This window comes from Argopecten irradians, chromosome 1 (genome assembly GCF_041381155.1).
Source record: "Argopecten irradians isolate NY chromosome 1, Ai_NY, whole genome shotgun sequence".
Lineage (NCBI taxonomy): Eukaryota > Metazoa > Mollusca > Bivalvia > Pectinida > Pectinidae > Argopecten > Argopecten irradians.
Genome location: NC_091134.1, coordinates 69,393,336 through 69,413,065, shown reverse-complemented (window position 1 = coordinate 69,413,065; position 19,730 = coordinate 69,393,336). Strand labels below are relative to the sequence as shown.

General features: G+C 33.8%; 1 protein-coding gene across 5 annotated transcripts in view; it reads left to right on the top strand.

Moving 5' to 3' along the window:
- LOC138306887 (centrosomal protein 43-like) overlaps window positions 1–19,730 on the top strand; it is a 42,868-nt gene extending 23,138 nt beyond the window's left edge. For 4 of the 5 annotated variants that reach the window (XM_069247448.1, XM_069247441.1, XM_069247432.1 and 1 more), the window contains 8 exons: window positions 1,492–1,613; window positions 2,396–2,583; window positions 4,358–4,438; window positions 5,589–5,713; window positions 6,392–6,460; window positions 6,731–6,773; window positions 10,770–10,920; window positions 15,850–19,730. In XM_069247448.1, coding sequence (XP_069103549.1) covers window positions 1,492–1,613; window positions 2,396–2,583; window positions 4,358–4,438; window positions 5,589–5,713; window positions 6,392–6,460; window positions 6,731–6,773; window positions 10,770–10,920; window positions 15,850–15,927 — 857 coding nt within the window. In that variant the 3' untranslated portion in view covers window positions 15,928–19,730. The remainder of the gene's footprint in view (window positions 1–1,491; window positions 1,614–2,395; window positions 2,584–4,357; window positions 4,439–5,588; window positions 5,714–6,391; window positions 6,461–6,730; window positions 6,774–10,769; window positions 10,921–15,849) is intronic. The other variant, XM_069247458.1, reaches the window with a different exon arrangement.

Here is a 19,730-nt window from a genome sequence, read left to right as displayed (position 1 = left end):
ACAAAATTGGTAATGCTCTTTGTGATTGTTTGCATGGTGAAAACTGCATTTGAAAGTCCAAGTACTGTATTGAAATTTCCTTTTATAGCTATCTGCATCCTATCGATATTCAAAATATCTGTTGCATGTTGGACCACTCCATCAAATGAATGCCAGCATAAACCAGGAGTTGGTTTAGTAATATGAAATGTTAGCAAGTAAACCATATAAATGTTGGTTTTTATACACACTCCCCTCAGCAGCTTTCTGTTAACAAGATAGCCACTGCTGAGTGAAGACCTCGGGCCGTGTTTTGTTTATACAGTTTGATTGGTAGGAACGTTTGTAAAAGTAATTATTTCAAGTACAAATCATGATGGACCTGCAGATTTTAATATATGCATACAAGAGCTTGTCAATGCTTGTCTGAAAACAATATGAAATCTACAGATCTGTCATTATCAAACAAATAGGTCCAACCAGTCAAACCGTATAATAATGGCCCTGGTGATATAGTGCTAGGGGAGGTAACCAACCTCCTGATCATCTTGTACTAGGCTGTCCATTATTAACCTGTTGTATATTATAACTTATGTAAGTGTAATAATCAGGAATGAAACATCCATAGCATGAAAAAATTCCAAGGTATATACCCCTCCTTCTTTCACTTAAGTTATCCAGTGTTTTTAACCAGGAGACATGTTTGACAAATTCACTTTAGAATGCTACATATATGTATATTGATATCTGTCCTATGCTTATTGACACATGAATCAATGTTAAATTTATTTGTTTGTTGATTAAGTGAAGTATTATTCAGGTCTCTTGTATTCTGAGTTTGTTCAGAGGTTTGAAGTAATGTCTGGCATTATTGCCCTGGACAAAGTCTTAACACTATGTAACATCAATTCTACATGATCTCTGTTTTCCATTTGAAGTAATATCTGGCATTATTGCCCTGGACAAAGTCTTAACACTATGTAACATCAACTCTACATGATCTCTGTTTTCCATTTGAAGTAATATCTGGCATTATTGCCCTGGACAAAGTCTTAACACTATGTAACATAAATTCTACATGATCTCTGTTTTCCATTTGAAGTAATGTCTGGCATTATTGCCCTGGACAAAGTCTTAAGACTATGTAACATCAATTCTACATGATCTCTGTTTTCCATTTGAAGTAATGTCTGGCATTATTGCCCTGGACAAAGTCTTAACACTATGTAACATCAATTCTACATGATCTCTGTTTTCCATTTGAAGTAATGTCTGGCATTATTGACCTGGACAAAGTCTTAAGACTATGTAACATCAATTCTACATGATCTCTGTTTTCCATTTGAAGTAATGTCTGGCATTATTGCCCAGGACAAAGTCTTAAGACTAAGTAACATCAATTCTACATGATCTCTGTTTTCCATTTGAAGTAATGTCTGGCATTATTGCCCTGGACAAAGTCTTAAGACTATGTAACATCAATTCTACATGATCTCTGTTTTCCATTCACAGGTATCACTTTTGATGAGTTTGTGGATATGTACAAACGTCTGTTTGTCCTGTGTAGGACAGTTGTTGCTGGTGATATTAGTGATATTGTACCACAGCCTAGAGCTAGGTCACCACACAGTCGGGTAAGTCACATCTTATTTCTGAGTCGAGTAAGACACAGCATTTGCCTGAGTCAGGTAAGTGATAGCGTATTTTTTAGTCGGGTAAGTCACTGTTTATTTCTGAGTCAGGTAAGTTTCAGCTTATTTCCGAGTCGAGTAAGACACATTTTACTCTTGGGTCAGGTAAGTCACAGCTTATTTCTGAGTTGAGAAAGTCACAACTTATTTCTGAGTCTAGTAAATCACAGCTTATTTCTGAGTCAGATAAGTCACATCTTATTCCGGAGTGAGATAAGTCCTAGCTTATTCCGGAGTTAGATAAGTCCCAGCTTATTCCGGAGTTAGATAAGTCCCAGCTTATTCCGGAGTTAGATAAGTCCCAGCTTATTCCGGAGTCAGATAAATATAAGTCACATCTTATTTCTGAGTCAGATAAGTCACATCTTATTCCGGAGTTAGATAAGTCACATTTTATTCCTAAGTCAAGTAGGTCACAGCATATGCATGAGTGCATGATTATCATTTTGGAACATCCAATTAACCAGTTTGGGAAAATTTATATTAATTATATGTTAGATGATTCAGAACTACTATTACCTTCATGTGTTCTATTCAGACTACAAATATTGGCAATTTCTAATTGGAACAATAAGATAAGAACACATTGAGAATGGAGATTTATGTATCCCATATTTATTGTATGCATGGATGTATAGGTGTTAATCTACAATGTGTAAAGTAGAACTCTATCATCACAACCGTTAAAAAACTGATCTTAGACTTCCTTTTATGTTTTTGTTTAGTCTGAAAGTAAAAGTTTTGTTGATTCCAAAAACCAAAAGAATTTACTGAGTGGTCGAAATGATGATGTACGGAATGGGCCAAACAAACACTCAGTCGAGGCAGATTTGATGGGAGGCAGTGACATTGAGGAGGATCCATTTTTTGACGACCCTTTGCAGGGTTCTGATGGTCGGAAAATGTATGGCAGGTATGTAGTCATGTGGGCATTGGGTATGAGGAGTTTTGATTTTGCTTCAGTCTAGGGAGGGATGTGTGACATCAGTTTGTTTTAGTGTAGGCAACACTTTTGGCTTTTGCTATTTAATTTTAACAAAAGCAAGCATTCAGGAAATAGATGATGTGTTATTTTTTGTCATTTTAAAGAAAAAATATATGGTATTGATTGAAGGAGGTTCTGTTTTAATCTTAATTATAAAAAAATTCTTTCTATTGAAAGACAGAAAAATTCATATAAGTCACCTGAAGTAAAGTTTACTTATTAGGAATCATCTATATTTTATTTAGTCCTGCTTCTTTACATCAGCAGACATAAGGAAAAAAGTTCATACATGCAATGGGCATTAAAAACAAATTATAGGATGCTAGAAGTAATTAAAGAATATCAAAAGAACAAAAAAAAAAAAAAAAAATAATAATATAACTACCAATTTTAATACAGGTTTAAATTTCAAAGTTGAAATACTATAATTGCATTGATAGTCTTGTAAATGTTATTTGATATCATTTCTTTTTTTGTTTGTCTTTTGTTTTGAGTGAAATTATCAGTAGATTTAACAATTATTTTCTTTGATTTTGAAATTTTATTTTCAAATGATTTTCCCATGTATTGATAGTGTATTATACTATTATTCTTTTTTTGTTGAGTATTTTAATTTCATTGATTTACAATTTTTCAGCCTAAGGATCATTATATGAAATACTTTGCATGTCACATTTTATTTACGTGTAGTTCACCTAATGTTCTCTCTAAAATGAATTCCATGTCTTTCTCTATCAATTCTCAATGGAATGTAAACAAAAATGATCTAATTCAAATATATATTAAAGAAAGTGAAATTTTAGCTAATATCGTAAAACAGCCTAGAAAAGCATGTGCTAATACCATGTATGTTTGTCATGCTGAGCTTTTTAACAAACAACTGGATATTGATGCTTTAATTAACATGATTGTAATGTTAAAGTGTCAAGGTATGTTTACATGTTCAATTGTCTTCCTTGTCTTTGTTATCTCCCCTCTTTCACCACTTCAACTTTGACTAGATCTGAGTTGTACAAAGCAGAGATAGCAATAGCATTTCTTACCAAAAGGATTCCTACTTGCATACAAAAAAAAACCCAACTTATATCTAAAAAACATTTGTTCCTTATTTCTTTAGATCGTGTTCTCTACTTGCTTGAGTGAATTCCAGCTGTACCCAATATCTCTAATTGAAAATGAACACCTACTGGATTCAGTAATGCATGCAGTCATGTATAAATTCATGCATGTTGCCTCACTGGAATGTTAACATCCCTAGGCCTGTTATAGTTCTGACACACTATTCATACCGACATTTCACTCAGAGTAGTCTCCCTTACCTAGAGATGTAAGCACCCTGTATAAGTACAGTTATACCAAGCTGATTACCAATGTATTTAGGACAGGGATTAGAATTCCATTAATGAAATAATACAGCTTTACAAATAGCCTCCCAGCTTTATTTAGTCTGTTGTTAATGTCAAGTTATCTGCAGTTTTTGGCATGTGCAGGTTTTGATTATAATGTTGTTAATTTGTTGGAGATAATTTTGTTGATGTCTCTCAAATTGACAATGTTGTTTTTACAAGTGACGTAATCAAACAAAACCTACCCACAAGAATAGATAACTGTACATTACAAAAGATTTCTATATTCGACCCATCACCCTCCCTACAAATCTCACCTCAATATTTAACACTGGTGATCATATTCGACCCGTCAGTATGTCGGAACAACAGATACAACAGAGACAGGAATCGAAGCCACGGCCGTCCCAAATCCCTGTGTACTCGTCATTGAGGAGGTGGGCTATTGTTTGTGTGAGCCTGACTCACGTTTGAGTGTCTTGGATTTGGCGTGATTTTGTACTAAACAATGTTGGTTTTTGATTGTAGTACATGTATTGTGTTTTAGGATTTGTTAATTTACCAATATTTGTAGTGATCTCCCCTTTTTACAGACATCCCGGCACAATGTTCATACCTCTAATGAACTAAACTTATCAATTTTAATGAACAAAACTGAATAATTTACTAATTGTGCACAGGTTTATTTTTTTACCTGGTGTGGATTGCAAAATTCTTCGCAAGGATGCAGTAAAACTGATTTTCATTAGCTTTAATCATTTAGATGTTGATTTGTTGTCATTGGATTCAAATATGATGAAGAAGGTACAATAAATTTACTGTGAAATAATCGACAAAATTGTTCATTTCTGAAAAATAATGAAAAAGATACCTTTTAATTAAAACGTATATATATAAACAAATACAAGCAAAAACAGCACAGATTTCAATGACAATGAAATATATGATGCACTTAGAATTTGAAAGAACGCCAGTGCCATCAGTCAGTCGTCCAGATTTTTGAGTGTATTACTATCAAATTCATCTTAATTTTGCTTATTTGAGATGTGAATATAATGGGAGGTCCTAGTAATGTTTTGTTAATTTAATCATGGAGTACATACTTTTTGGATTCTATATCTGATTTACACATGAAGGTTTAAGCTTTAAGTGCTTACATTTAAATAAATTTTAAAAAAACCAAACGACCTTGGTGAGTGTATAGTCCTGTAGTCAGATATGGTTTGGTATCCTAGTTTTATTTGCTATATATTTTGCTTAATGTCTGTACACCATTCTGATTTTGCTTACTGGTTCCTATTTGATAAAATCATATTTACGACCCAACAACTAATGTTTAACCTTGTCAGTGAATAATATCATAATTTAAATGTATTGTAGATTATTTAAGTTTCAATTTTTTCAATATTTTATTAACACTTTTTTTTTTTACACTTTTTTGAAAATCAAAAGCTTGATCATACTAAAAGCATGATTTTATTTTACTTTGCATTTATAAAAGCATGTTGATGGAAAAGGTTTTTCAATGAAAGTGTAAAATTGATTGATTTTTTTTCATATAATTTCTGAAATTTTGAATGACTTCAGTGATGAAAGAGGGAAATCTGTAAATGGCGGCTCGCTGAAATCTCCACCTTCAACACAGAAGAGTTCTGGTCTTTCCTCGTTACAAGGCCTGCCGATGCTGAATCAACAAAAACAACGCAAACCACGTAAGCCTGGTTTATTGTATGATATCTACTAACAGGATGGTTCTCTATGTTGTATTGTTTGGTGGTCACAGAAGTGTACATTTGTTAGATAGGGAACCATCATCTTACCTGGGCACATTTCATTCCCTCCTTTAGGCTAGTATATTGTATTTCCTCAAATGAAATATTTACACTTAATTATGTGTAATTGCTTTATTACAAGTTTACATTTTTGTATTTCCAATTAGAAATTGATAAATGGAGGATATTGTGTCAGATCTATGAATTGGTGAAAGGAAATATACATGTAGTTAGATATTGAACTTATGAAACAAAGACCCCGGTTAGTCAAAATTTCACTAAAAAAATCCAGATGATGAGGTTTGTATTATTTTTGTGGTAGACTTTTCATACTTAACTTTCTAATGTGTATAATGATTTTGAAAATGTAAAACCACTTACTACTGGGGTACATGATATACATAATATGAGGAATGACACATATTTCCCTAAAGTCAATTTCCATGTACCACAATTTATGAATTAAATAGAAATGGAATGGAAGCAATACTAAATGTCAAAATTTCAAATGGTGTTTTCATTGAAGGTAAATATAGAGAGCTGGTTTCTTCTATTTGAGGAAATGCAAGTTAATGATTCACACAGTTTTATAAGGTGAGCACTTCATCTTGTTTACAGAACAACACGACGCTGACGACAGTTTAAGGAATATGGATCGTGACTTGGTGGACTTGGGCATAGATGGCGGTGTGTGTTTACTGATCACTATATTTCTCAACACTTTACATATCAATAGTCTTTATCACTCCATCACTATATTTATCACCGTCTTGTTACTAACACAATGTTGGGCATCAAAGTAATATCTTATAAGTGACATCTCAATAAAGTTGTATTAGGTTTAATATTTGTTTGGAAGAAATATTTATGGAATAACTCCTGAGTGATAAAAATACTTCAGATTTATTTTAACCATTTCCTTCTGTTGGAATAAATTGTCTGATGTTGTTTTCGTAGATGGCGACTTTGACTATGATGATGATGATTTTGTGAGCGAAGGGTGAGTTACTCTTTCTGTCTTTCTACAATATAACTTTGTTACAATTGTAGCCATTAAAGGAAATTAGGGAAGTGGTGGCTAAATGGTTAAGGTGTCTAACATATTACTACAAGCCATGTTTGGACTATGCTGATTACAAGACATTTATATTGGTGTGTCCTATGTGTCCCTCCTCCCTGTCTCCCGCAAGAAAATTATAACTTTCCTTCATCACCAAAGCAAGATTTGTCCTTGAGAGTTGTGTATGATAATGACGAGAGTTGTGTATGATAATGACGAGAGTTGTGTATGATAAAGATGAGAGTTGTTTATGATAACGATGAGAGTTGTGTATGATAATGATGAAATTGTGTTTGATAACAATGAGAGTTGTGTATGATAATGATGAGAGTTGTGTATGATAAAGATGAGAGTTGTGTATGATAACGATGAGAGTTGTGTATGATAACGATGAGAGTTGTGTATGATAGAGATGAGAGTTGCGTTTGGTAACTATGAGAGTTTTGATGGTGAAAATGAGAGTTGAGTATGATAACAATGAGAGTTGTGTTTGATAACGATGAGAATTGTGTATGATAACAATGAGAGTTGTGTTTGATAATGATGAGAGTTGTGTATGATAGAGATGAGAGTTGCGTTTGGTAACTATGAGAGTTGTGTATGATAACGATGAGAGTTGTGCATGATAACAATGAGAGTTGTGTATGATAATGATGAGAGTTGTGTATGATAACGATGAGAGTTGTGTATGATAACGATGAGAGTTGTGTATGATAACGATGAGAGTTGTGTATGATAGAGATGAGAGTTGCGTTTGGTAACTTTGAGAGTTTTGATGGTGAAAATGAGAGTTGAGTATGATAACAATGAGAGTTGTGTTTGATAACGATGAGAATTGTGTATGATAACAATGAGAGTTGTGTATGATAGAGATGAGAGTTGCGTTTGGTAACTATGAGAGTTGTGTATGATAACGATGAGAGTTGTGCATGATAACAATGAGAGTTGTGTATGATAACAATGAGAGTTGTGTTTGATAACGATGAGAGTTGTGTATGATAACGATGAGAGTTGTGTATGATAACGATGAGAGTTGTGTATGATAATGATGAGAGTTGTGTATGATAACGATGAGAGTTGTGTATGATAACGATGAGAGTTGTGTATGATAATGATGAGAGTTGTGTATGATAACGATGAGAGTTGTGTATGATAACGATGAGAGTTGTGTATGATAACGATGAGAGTTGTGTATGATAACGATGAGAGTTGTGTATGATAACGATGAGAGTTGTGTATGATAAAGATGAGAGTTGTGTATGATAACGATGAGAGTTGTGTATGATAACGATGAAGTAGAGATTGTGTATGATAACGATGAGAGTTGTGTATGATAATGAGGAGTTGTGTATGATAGAGATGAGAGTTATGTTTGGTAACTATGAGAGTTTTGATGGTGAGAATGAGAGAGTTGTGTATGATAACGATGAGAGTTGTGTTTGATAATGATGAGAGTTGTGTATGATAGAGATGAGAGTTGCGTTTGGTAACTATGAGAGTTTTGATGGTGAAAATGAGAGTTGAGTATGATAACAATGAGAGTTGTGTTTGATAACGATGAGAATTGTGTATGATAACAATGAGAGTTGTGTTTGATAATGATGAGAGTTGTGTATGATAGAGATGAGAGTTGCGTTTGGTAACTATGAGAGTTGTGTATGATAACGATGAGAGTTGTGCATGATAACAATGAGAGTTGTGTATGATAATGATGAGAGTTGTGTATGATAACAATGAGAGTTGTGTTTGATAACGATGAGAGTTGTGTATGATAACGATGAGAGTTGTGTATGATAATGATGACAGTTGTGTATGATAGAGATGAGAGTTGTGTTTGATAATGATGAGAGTTGTGTATGATAACGATGAGAGTTGTGCATGATAACAATGAGAGTTGTGTATGATAACAATGAGAGTTGTGTTTGATAACGATGAGAGTTGTGTATGATAATGATGACAGTTGTGTATGATAGAGATGAGAGTTGTGTTTGATAATGATGAGAGTTGTGTATGATAACGATGAGAGTTGTGCATGATAACAATGAGAGTTGTGTTTGATAACAATGAGAGTTGTGTTTGATAACGATGAGAGTTGTGTATGATAACGATGAGAGTTGTGTATGATAACGATGAGAGTTGTGTTTGATAATGATGAGAGTTGTGTATGATAGAGATGAGAGTTGCGTTTGGTAACTATGAGAGTTTTGATGGTGAAAATGAGAGTTGAGTATGATAACAATGAGAGTTGTGTTTGATAACGATGAGAATTGTGTATGATAACAATGAGAGTTGTGTTTGATAATGATGAGAGTTGTGTATGATAGAGATGAGAGTTGCGTTTGGTAACTATGAGAGTTGTGTATGATAACGATGAGAGTTGTGCATGATAACAATGAGAGTTGTGTATGATAATATGATAATGAGAGTTGTGTATGATAACAATGAGAGTTGTGTTTGATAACGATGAGAGTTGTGCATGATAACAATGAGAGTTGTGTATGATAACGATGAGAATTGTGTATGATAACGATGTGAGTTGTGTATGATAGCAATGAGAGTTGTGTATGATAACGATGAGAGTTGTGTATGATAACGATGTCAGTTGTGTATGATAGCAATGAGAGTTGTGTATGATAACAATGAGAGTTGTGTATGATAACGATGAGAGTTGTGTATGATAACGATGAGAGTTGTGTATGATAACCATGAGTGTTGTGTATGATAACAATGAGAGTTGTGTATGATAACAATGAGAGTTGTGTTTGATAAAAATGAGAGTTGTGTATGATAATGATGAGAGTTGTGTATGATAGAGATGAGAGTTGTGTTTGATAACGATGAGAGTTGTGTATGATAACGATGAGAGTTGTGTATGATAACAATGAGAGTTGTGTTTGATAACAATGATGAGAGTTGTGTAAGTTGATAACGATGATACATGAGATTTGTGTATGATAACAATGAGAGTTGTGTATGATAACGATGAGAGTTGTGTGTTTGATAATGATGAGAGTTGTGTGTATGATAGAGATGAGAGTTGCGTTTGGTAACTATGAGAGTTTTGATGGTGAAAATGAGAGTTGAGTATGATAACAATGAGAGTTGTGTTTGATAACGATGAGAATTGTGTATGATAACAATGAGAGTTGTGTTTGATAATGATGAGAGTTGTGTATGATAGAGATGAGAGTTGCGTTTGGTAACTATGAGAGTTGTGTATGATAACGATGAGAGTTGTGCATGATAACAATGAGAGTTGTGTATGATAATGATGAGAGTTGTGTATGATAACAATGAGAGTTGTGTTTGATAACGATGAGAGTTGTGTATGATAACGATGAGAGTTGTGTATGATAACGATGAGAGTTGCGTTTGGTAACTATGAGAGTTTTGATGGTGAGAATGAGAGTTGTGTATGATAACGATGAGAGTTGTGTATGATAACGATGTGAGTTGTGTATGATAGCAATGAGAGTTGTGTATGATAACGATGAGAGTTGTGTATGATAACGATGAGAGTTGTGTATGATAACCATGAGTGTTGTGTATGATAACAATGAGAGTTGTGTATGATAGAAATGAGAGTTGTGTTTGATAACGATGAGAGTTGTGTATGATAATGATGACAGTTGTGTATGATAGAGATGAGAGTTGTGTTTGATAATGATGAGAGTTGTGTATGATAATGATGAGAGTTGTGTATGATAGAGATGAGAGTTGTGTTTGATAAAGATTAGAGTTGTAAATGATAACGATGCGCGTTTTCAATGATAACGATGACAGCTGTGTATGATAACGATGAGAGGTGTGTATGATAATGACTAGAGTTGTGAATGATAACGATGACAGCTGTGTATGATAACGATGAGAGTTGTGTATGATAACTAATCGATTAGAGTTGTAGAAGTTGTTTCATTATCATCCTTCCCTTTGTAGCCACAGTGTCAGTACCAAGAGTCCGCGGACAGTTAGCAAATCTGAACAGAAATCGGCAAATGAGAATGGCAGCATAGCAGAGGAGATTGAGGAGGATATAGAGGAAAATTCGATGGATGGTGACGACTTACTCCGGAGTGAACGAAGTGGGGTATGTGTCCCACCCCCCTTATACTATGCCATCTGTTTTAGCTATAATTACTACTAAACTACTTGACAGATTTTGGTACACAGAACCCTGACATAAAGGGGAGTTGAGTAAACTATATAGCAGAGGCGTAGGAAGCAGAGGGGGGGGGGGGGGCATTGGCGGGCGTTCCCTAAAACTTTCAAGCACGTAATGTTGAAACCTTTAATAATGAAAATTCAATACACACGACTAACTAGACTAAAAATGTCCATCAAGGGATTATATTATTTCAAAAAATGCTGCTTAAAAGATCAATTTGTTTATATGTCTTAGCAAGACAATCAATTTATTATTATTTTGAGTTACATAACAATGTGTCGATGGTGTGAATCTGGTATGTTCAGATCAAGCTGGGTTGCATAATGGTATGACGACACTAATTAATTATCATTTCTCAATGCAGGTAACTTTAAATCGAAAAAAAATTATTGTGTTAAAAACGCTTTAAAATCATCAAAATACATTGTAAAACTCATCTCAGCCATTCCAAATTGTAATATTTTTTCTTGGGGGAGACCCCCCCGGACTCCCCAAACAACAAAATCTTGCGACTTCGGCGCACGCAAATTCATCAAAATACGTCGTAAAACCCATCTCAGCCATTCTAAATCCAAAATCTTTCCAAGGGGAGAACCCAGGGCCCTATACACAACAAAATCTCACGCCTTCGGTGCTCACAAATTCATCAAATACTTCGTAAAACTCATCTCAGCCATTTTAAATAATAACAAATTTTCCCGGGGGACCTCCGAACCTCCCAAACACCAAAATCTCGCGCCTTCGGCACTCACAAATTTAACAAAATGCATCTTAAAACTCATCTCTGCCATTCTAAATCATACAATTTTTTCCCGTGTAGACCCCCGGATCCCCCAAACACCAAAATCTCGCACCTTCGTCGCTCGCAAAATACATCGTAATACATCGTAATACTCATCTCAGTCATTCTATATCGTAATTTTTCCAGGGGATACCCTGGAACCCCCCCCCCCCCCCCCCTAAAAAAACCAACTTGCACGCCAATTTGCATATTCATTGATTTCCTGTTAGCAACGCCACTGTCTATAGATGTGTACAAGGATTATATGTAATGATATATGAAAAAAGTATATCAAGTATATCTCCTGTGGGGGCGGGGAGCGCAAAGGGAGAGGGGGGTGTTACGAAATGTTGAGGACCTTTGCCCCCCCCCTCCCCCCCCCAATTAGGTTTCATCTTCCTACGCCACTGTATAGGGTTCTGTAATGTCTCCTATTCATGGAGTTATTACTTAATTTTTGCAGTGGGAGGTATTAGTCGTCCACTCTGGTGACAGTTCTTGTTAAAGTCTACCATGTATAATCCAATTCAGATTTTAACTACATTGTACTTTGGATATATTGGAAAAGTACCATGTAATTTACTCCTCTAAAACTTCATACTTAGATCTGGCAAGCCTATTCAGCTTCCTCTGTGTCCTTCTATGTATCAAAATTTTCATTGAATTAGCAGGTTTCACTATTTGAGCTATTCTAACTGTAGTTATTATTGAAATAGATCAAAATTGTCTTTGATAATTTAAGTTTCAAGAAAATCAAATCAAGCTCACTAACATTTTATGGTCATTGTTCTTAGTTGGTAAAGAATGAATGGACATGTTTTGATATATTCACACTCATAAAGAATGAATGGACATGTTTTGATATATTCACACTAGTTAAGAATGAATGGACACTTTTGATATATTCACACTAGTAAAGAATGAATGGACATGTTTTGATATATTCACACTCATAAAGAATGAATGGACATGTTTTGATATATTCACACTAGTAAAGAATGAATGGACATGTTTTGATATATTCACACTCATAAAGAATGAATGGACACTTTTGATATATTCACAATAATAAAGAATGAATGGACATGTTTTGATATATTCACACTCATAAAGAATGAATGGACATGTTTTGATATATTCACACTCATTAAGAATGAATGGACATGTTTTGATATATTCACACTAGTAAAGAATGAATGGACATGCTTTGATATATTCACACTCATAAAGAATGAATGGAAACGTTTTGATATATTCACACTCATTAAGAATGAATGAACATGTTTTGATATATTCACACTCATAAAGAATGAATGGACATGATGTTTTGATATATTCACACAAGTAAAGAATGAATGGACACGTTTTGATATATTCACACTCATAAAGAATGAATGGACACATTTTGATATATTCACACTTATTAAGAATGAATGGACATGTTTTGATATATTCACACTAGTAAAGAATGAATGGACATGTTTTGATATATTCACACTAGTAAAGAATGAATGGACATGATGTTTTGATGTATTCACACTGTCTAGTAAAGAATGAATGGACATGTTTTGATATATTCACACTAGTAAAGAATGAATGGACATGTTTTGATATATTCACACTAGTAAAGAATGAATGGACATGTTTTGATATATTCACACTAGTAAAGAATGAATGGACATGTTTTGATATATTCACACTAGTAAAGAATGAATGGACATGTTTTGATATATTCACACTAGTAAAGAATGAATGGACATGTTTTGATATATTCACACTAGTAAAGAATGAATGGACACTTTTGATATATTCACACTAGTAAAGAATGAATGGACATGTTTTGATATATTCACACTAGTAAAGAATGAATGGACATGTTTTGATATATTCACACTAGTAAAGAATGAATGGACATGTTTTGATATATTCACACTAGTAAAGAATGAATGGACATGTTTTGATATATTCACACTAGTAAAGAATGAATGGACATGTTTTGATATATTCACACTCATAAAGAATGAATGGACATGTTTTGATATATTCACACTCATAAAGAATGAATGGACATGTTTTGATATATTCACACTCATTAAGAATGAATGGACATGTCTGATATATTCAAACTCATTAAAAATGAATGGACATGTTTTGATATATTGACACTAATAAAGAATGAATGGACATGTTTTGATATACAGTCAAACCTCGATGATTCGAACTTCGATGAATCAAATTTCTCGCTGTATCGAACTTTTTGTCTGGTCCCGAATTTCTTCACTATATAACATTACTAACTAACCCATGTATGAATCGAAGTTTTATGAATCGAAGTTCTCGATGTATCGAACTTTTTTCATGGACCATTTGTTATAGAATCATAGGTAACTGACACTCGATGATTCGAATAAAAATTTACCTGTACAGATCAGGTGTTCGCCGATACCCCGCGGCATGCTATCACACCTAGCTGTCTCGCGACGGCCCTTCACCGGACATTAGGGATTATGACAGCTTGTGTTGCTAGCTTGATATCATCAAGATAATTAATATCACTAATCAGGCCGATACCCGGTGCTTTGTTTTTACAAGCTGCGTTATTAAATCATTAGTACGGCAAAGATACAGTTAGTCGTTTTTGATGTTCGCCGCCGGCATTGGTAGCGGGTTGTAGAATTTACGGAACGGTAAATAGCGAGCCACATTATTAGTAACTCCTACTCAAAACTGTTACATTGCACAACTTTGGCATAAATACTTGAGCAAATCGATCATTCTAAATCGAAGTATTTTGTAGGTGTTGTAGCACTTTCGGTTCCCCCTTTTTAGTTTCGTTTTTACAACGTGTTTTCGTTTTTATATTCATTCCGTAATATTAACCATCTCTTAGATAGTCACCAAACGAACACTTGTACATCATGTACATGAGTTAGGCCTAGTACACGTAAGTCTTGTTTATAATATGCGTATGATTAATTGCATTCTTCGTTTTTATTTTGTTTTGCTTGTGGTACAATGATTATAAAGTTTACGGAACGGAGACGACATGTACACAACTACCACAGTTGGTCATGGTGGAAAAAAAACATCTGTCTAATTTCAACCACGAATAATTCGAAGTCTCGATGTATCGAAGTTTTTCTGACGGTCCCTTGAACTTCGATACATCGAGGTTTGACTGTATTCAAACTCATTAAGAATGAATGGACATGTTTTGATATATTCACACTCATAAAGAATGAATAGACATGTTTTGATATATTCAAACTCATTAAGAATGAATGGACATGTTTTGATATATTCACACTCATTAAGAATGAATCGACATGTTTTGATATATTCACACTCATAAAGAATGAATCGACATGTTTTGATATATTCACACTCATAAAGAATGAATGGACATGTTTTGATATATTCACACTAGTAAAGAATGAATCGACATGTTTTGATATATTCACACTAGTAAAGAATGAATGGACATGTTTTGATATATTCACACTAGTAAAGAATGAATGGACATGATGTTTTGATGTATTCACACTGTCTAGTAAAGAATGAATGGACATGTTTTGATATATTCAAACTCATTAAGAATGAATGGACATGTTTTGATATATTCACACTCATTAAGAATGAATGGACATGTTTTGATATATTCACACTCATAAAGAATGAATCAACATGTTTTGATATATTCACACTCATAAAGAATGAATGGACATGTTTTGATATATTCACACTAGTAAAGAATGAATGGACATGTTTTGATGTATTCACACTAGTAAAGAATGAATGGACATGTTTTGATATATTCACACTCATAAAGAATGAATGGACATGTTTTGATATATTCACACTCATAAAGAATGATATGAAAATTTCCTGGTGTAGAAACTTTTGTTGTTTTCATCGTTGCTATTAACCAGAATACATAAAGAGCATTTGATGCATTATTGTAATTATTGTTTCTACTATAAGTACTATTCATGTTAGTTTGATAACTCTTTACTGAAAAACGAAGTACCCAAGAATATTTTTTTGTACATGGATATTATTGTATGTTACAGTTTGATGACCTCACTACAGACAGAACAATTTCTCAACATGATGGCTATGATTATATGGAGGATGTCCAGTTGCCCTGAGGACCAGACAGTAATCCAGGCGTCAACATTGCCAAAATAGAGATGTTTTATCTAGAGACTAGACAGACTATACTAACCTATATATGCAATAAACTTGTTCTAGTCTCACAGACTAGCTATATGTGCTCTGTGCTGGAGGATAGGCCAATACCATGCTTATCCTGTACTGAGCTGAAGCCAAGACTTATTACTGGAAATTTTACTTTGGCAATAGATATGAAGGGCTTATTACCTTTCATAGGTTTATTTTCTAAAAATATATTTATGTAAAGATCATGAGGTGCTATGAATTTGTGCTGGGAACTGAGGAGCTCAGTGCTGATATAGAATCTCAAAAAGGTAAAAAAATCAACCCAGACTGGCTCTTCAGTAAGAACTCTGTTGGCAGAGGTTTTAATATGAGCTCTTCAGAAAGAGCTCTGTTGACTGAGATTTCAATATGAGGTCTTCGGTAAGAAATCTGTTGGCCGAGGTTTTAATATGAGCTCTTCAGAAACTGAGATTTCAATATGAGCTCTTAAGAAAGAGCTCTGTTGACTGAGATTTCAATATGAGCTCTTCGGTAAGAAATCTGTTGGTCGAGGTTTTAATATGAGCTCTTCAGTAAGAACTCTGTTGGCAGAGGTTTTAATATGAGCTCTTCAGTAAGAACTTTGTTGGCAGAGGTTTTAATATGAGCTCTTCAGAAACTGAGATTTCAATATGAGCTCTTAAGAAAGAGCTCTGTTGACTGAGATTTCAATATGAGCTCTTCGGTAAGAAATCTGTTGGTCGAGGTTTTAATATGAGCTCTTCAGTAAGAACTCTGTTGGCAGAGGTTTTAATATGAGCTCTTCAGTAAGAACTTTGTTGGCAGAGGTTTTAATATGAGCTCTTCAGTATGAACTTTGTTGGCAGAGGTTTTAATATGAGCTCTTCAGTAAGAACTTTGTTGGCAGAGGTTTTAATATGAGCTCTTCAGTAAGAACTCTGTTGGCAGAGGTTTTAATATGAGCTCTTCAGTATGAACTTTGTTGGCTGAGGATTTGATATGAGCTCTTCATAATATGAGCTCTTCAGTAATAGCTCTGATAAATTTAAGTTGCATCGACCGAAGATCTGCTTTATATCTTGTTATACTGCCAATCTGCTGTAATAAATTGGACATGTAAGGACTGCTTCACCATCAGAGAAGTTTAACTCTGCTTTAGGAGGGAGAAATTAGCATCTGTGTAATTTCCTATATTGCGAGCAGGCATTAGAAAAATCATTATAATATTTTTATTACAATATTTTAAATTTCAAGATGACTCTTCTAAGCAAATGTATTTCATCCTGAAATAAGACAAAAAGGATACTAAGAAGCAATATTTACAAAATACTAAATAATTAAGGTATTACCACAGTTTAGCCAAACTCTGAGTATGTGCACAGAACTATTACTGCATACATTTTTCCCCAATATTAAAAAGGAAATAAATTATCATCTCATGAACTTCAACCAAACTGTCAAACACTCATACTGGTCATTGTATAGTTTTAATATTTTTTATTATTATTTCATCCTTGCCACTACTTCATCAAATGAAGGCCAGATATTTTATGATCTTTCTTGTTAAAGTGGAGAAAAATGGTTTCATTTGTTTTGTTTAGTTTGGGAGAGGCTTCCACATGTTGTGCTTCAAAATTAGATTTGACTTAGTATTAAGCTTCTCTTGTTGACTAAAACAAAATTAGATTTGACTTAGTATTAAGCTTCTCTTGTTGACTAAAACAAAATTAGATTTGACTTTGTATTAAAGTTCTCTTGTTGACTAAAACAAAATTAGATTTGACTTAGTATTAAGCTTCTCTTGTTGACTAAAACAAAATTAGATTTGACTTAGTATTAAGCTTCTCTTGTTGACTAAAACAAACTCTTTATCTTGTAAGTTGTGTAAAAGTTAAATCAGTCTCATAAGAAATGTCAATATTTCTAATTTTTTTTCTGATTACGGGTACATTATTTGAGTCTCAATCATACATGTCACGGATAAGAGGTCTCCATTGTACATGTACTGGATAGTACAATACAAGATCACAGTAGTTCAGTAGCAATAGTGCTAATACAAAATATCGACATTCTCAGTGTCTGTCAGGCCTGCCTACACAGATTCTTTACTAGCCAAGGGTTACAATCAGAAGAGGTGAGCAGATCATACAGATTGTCTCCCTTTGTAGTGGAGATGATATCACAACAACTAAAGATAATTGGCCCGGACTAGTGTTTACTCCTCTGTCAATACCATGCACATCGACTGCTAATCCATGACCTTTATCCTATACATATCATTTAATTTCTGAGCAACGAACTTGATGTTGTGATTAGTATTTTCTTTTATTGAAGATTATATTCTTCCAAAATCAAATGGTTCATTAACACAACACATTCCATTGCTGGAAAAGTTCATTTTGAAAATTCAGGGTGATAGTTATTGGGAGCCTGTATTTCAGTGGGGAGAAGTCTTGTCTAGTGTTCATCCGTCCTTTTGTTATATCTTTTCTGTGAAAGGCTCTATCTTCTATTATTAGAACTCGCTAAAATTCACATTTGGGTCATTAATACCGTATACCTAAATGTATCTGGTCCAAAATGTAGACTCCTCTGATTTCTATTTCCTTAACTAACCCCCTCATCAAGGTATGGGGGATGACCCAGTGTTTCTGACCTTTTACTTGTTTTACACCTGTGTGTATGAGTGTGGTATGTATTGCACTGTGTAAGTGTGCTCTTGGATGTTTTATTCATTCTATGTTGATCTTTTTTGAGATGTTTATCTTATATGTGAATGTTCAAATTGTGCAAAGCCTTTTGTATAAACACTTTATGTATAGAAAGTAAGTGTAACACACTTGTATGGTAAATAGATCAGAGAAAGCCTGATCCAATGATCCGTCCACTAGTATAATAGTGCTCTAATGTATTATCTGATCACATCATGATACTCAACATTTTTATTCAAGGATCCTAATTTTAACAAGTGTAAATTTCCCTATAGGATAAAACTTCCTCCTTTGGATTCTTATGGTGGATTGTACACAACAAATATATATAGTATCATTTCATATGTGTCGGGGAGGGGGTGTTACGTTAAAAATGTTGCATTGTATTGATAGGTACAAAAGGATTGACAAACAGTGTACATGAATTTGTTCTTGATAAAATGGACTTAATAAGATATTTTTCTTGCATGACAGCAATTGCATTATTATTGTATTATTGTGTGTCCAAATTCACAGCCATTGATGTCTCATTTCTGTTAATTTTTGTTAGTAGAGCAGTTTTATATTAAATGGAGCAGTATATCATTCATCCTTTTGTTCCATCTGTCATTATATTAAATGGAGCAGTATATCATTCATCCTTTTGTTCCATCTGTCATTATATTTAATGGAGCAGTATATCATTCATCCTTTTGTTCCATCTGTCATTATATTTAATGGAGCAGTATATCATTCATCCTTTTGTTCCATCTGTCATTATATTTAATGGAGCAGTATATCATTCATCCTTTTGTTCCATCTGTCATTATATTTAATGGAGCAGTATATCATTCATCCTTTTGTTCCATCTGTCATTCATCCTTTTGTTCCATCTGTCATTCATCAGAGAGAAAGGGGCTTTATTGTAGTCCATCACTGTCATTAATTTAAAATCGTTTCTGTTCATCATCAGTTTTCTTGTTACATAACGTATATTCATTGTTATGTAATATGTATACACAGATATATATATATATATGTACTTTAACAAGGAAAATGATTAAAAAAATCATGTAAATGAA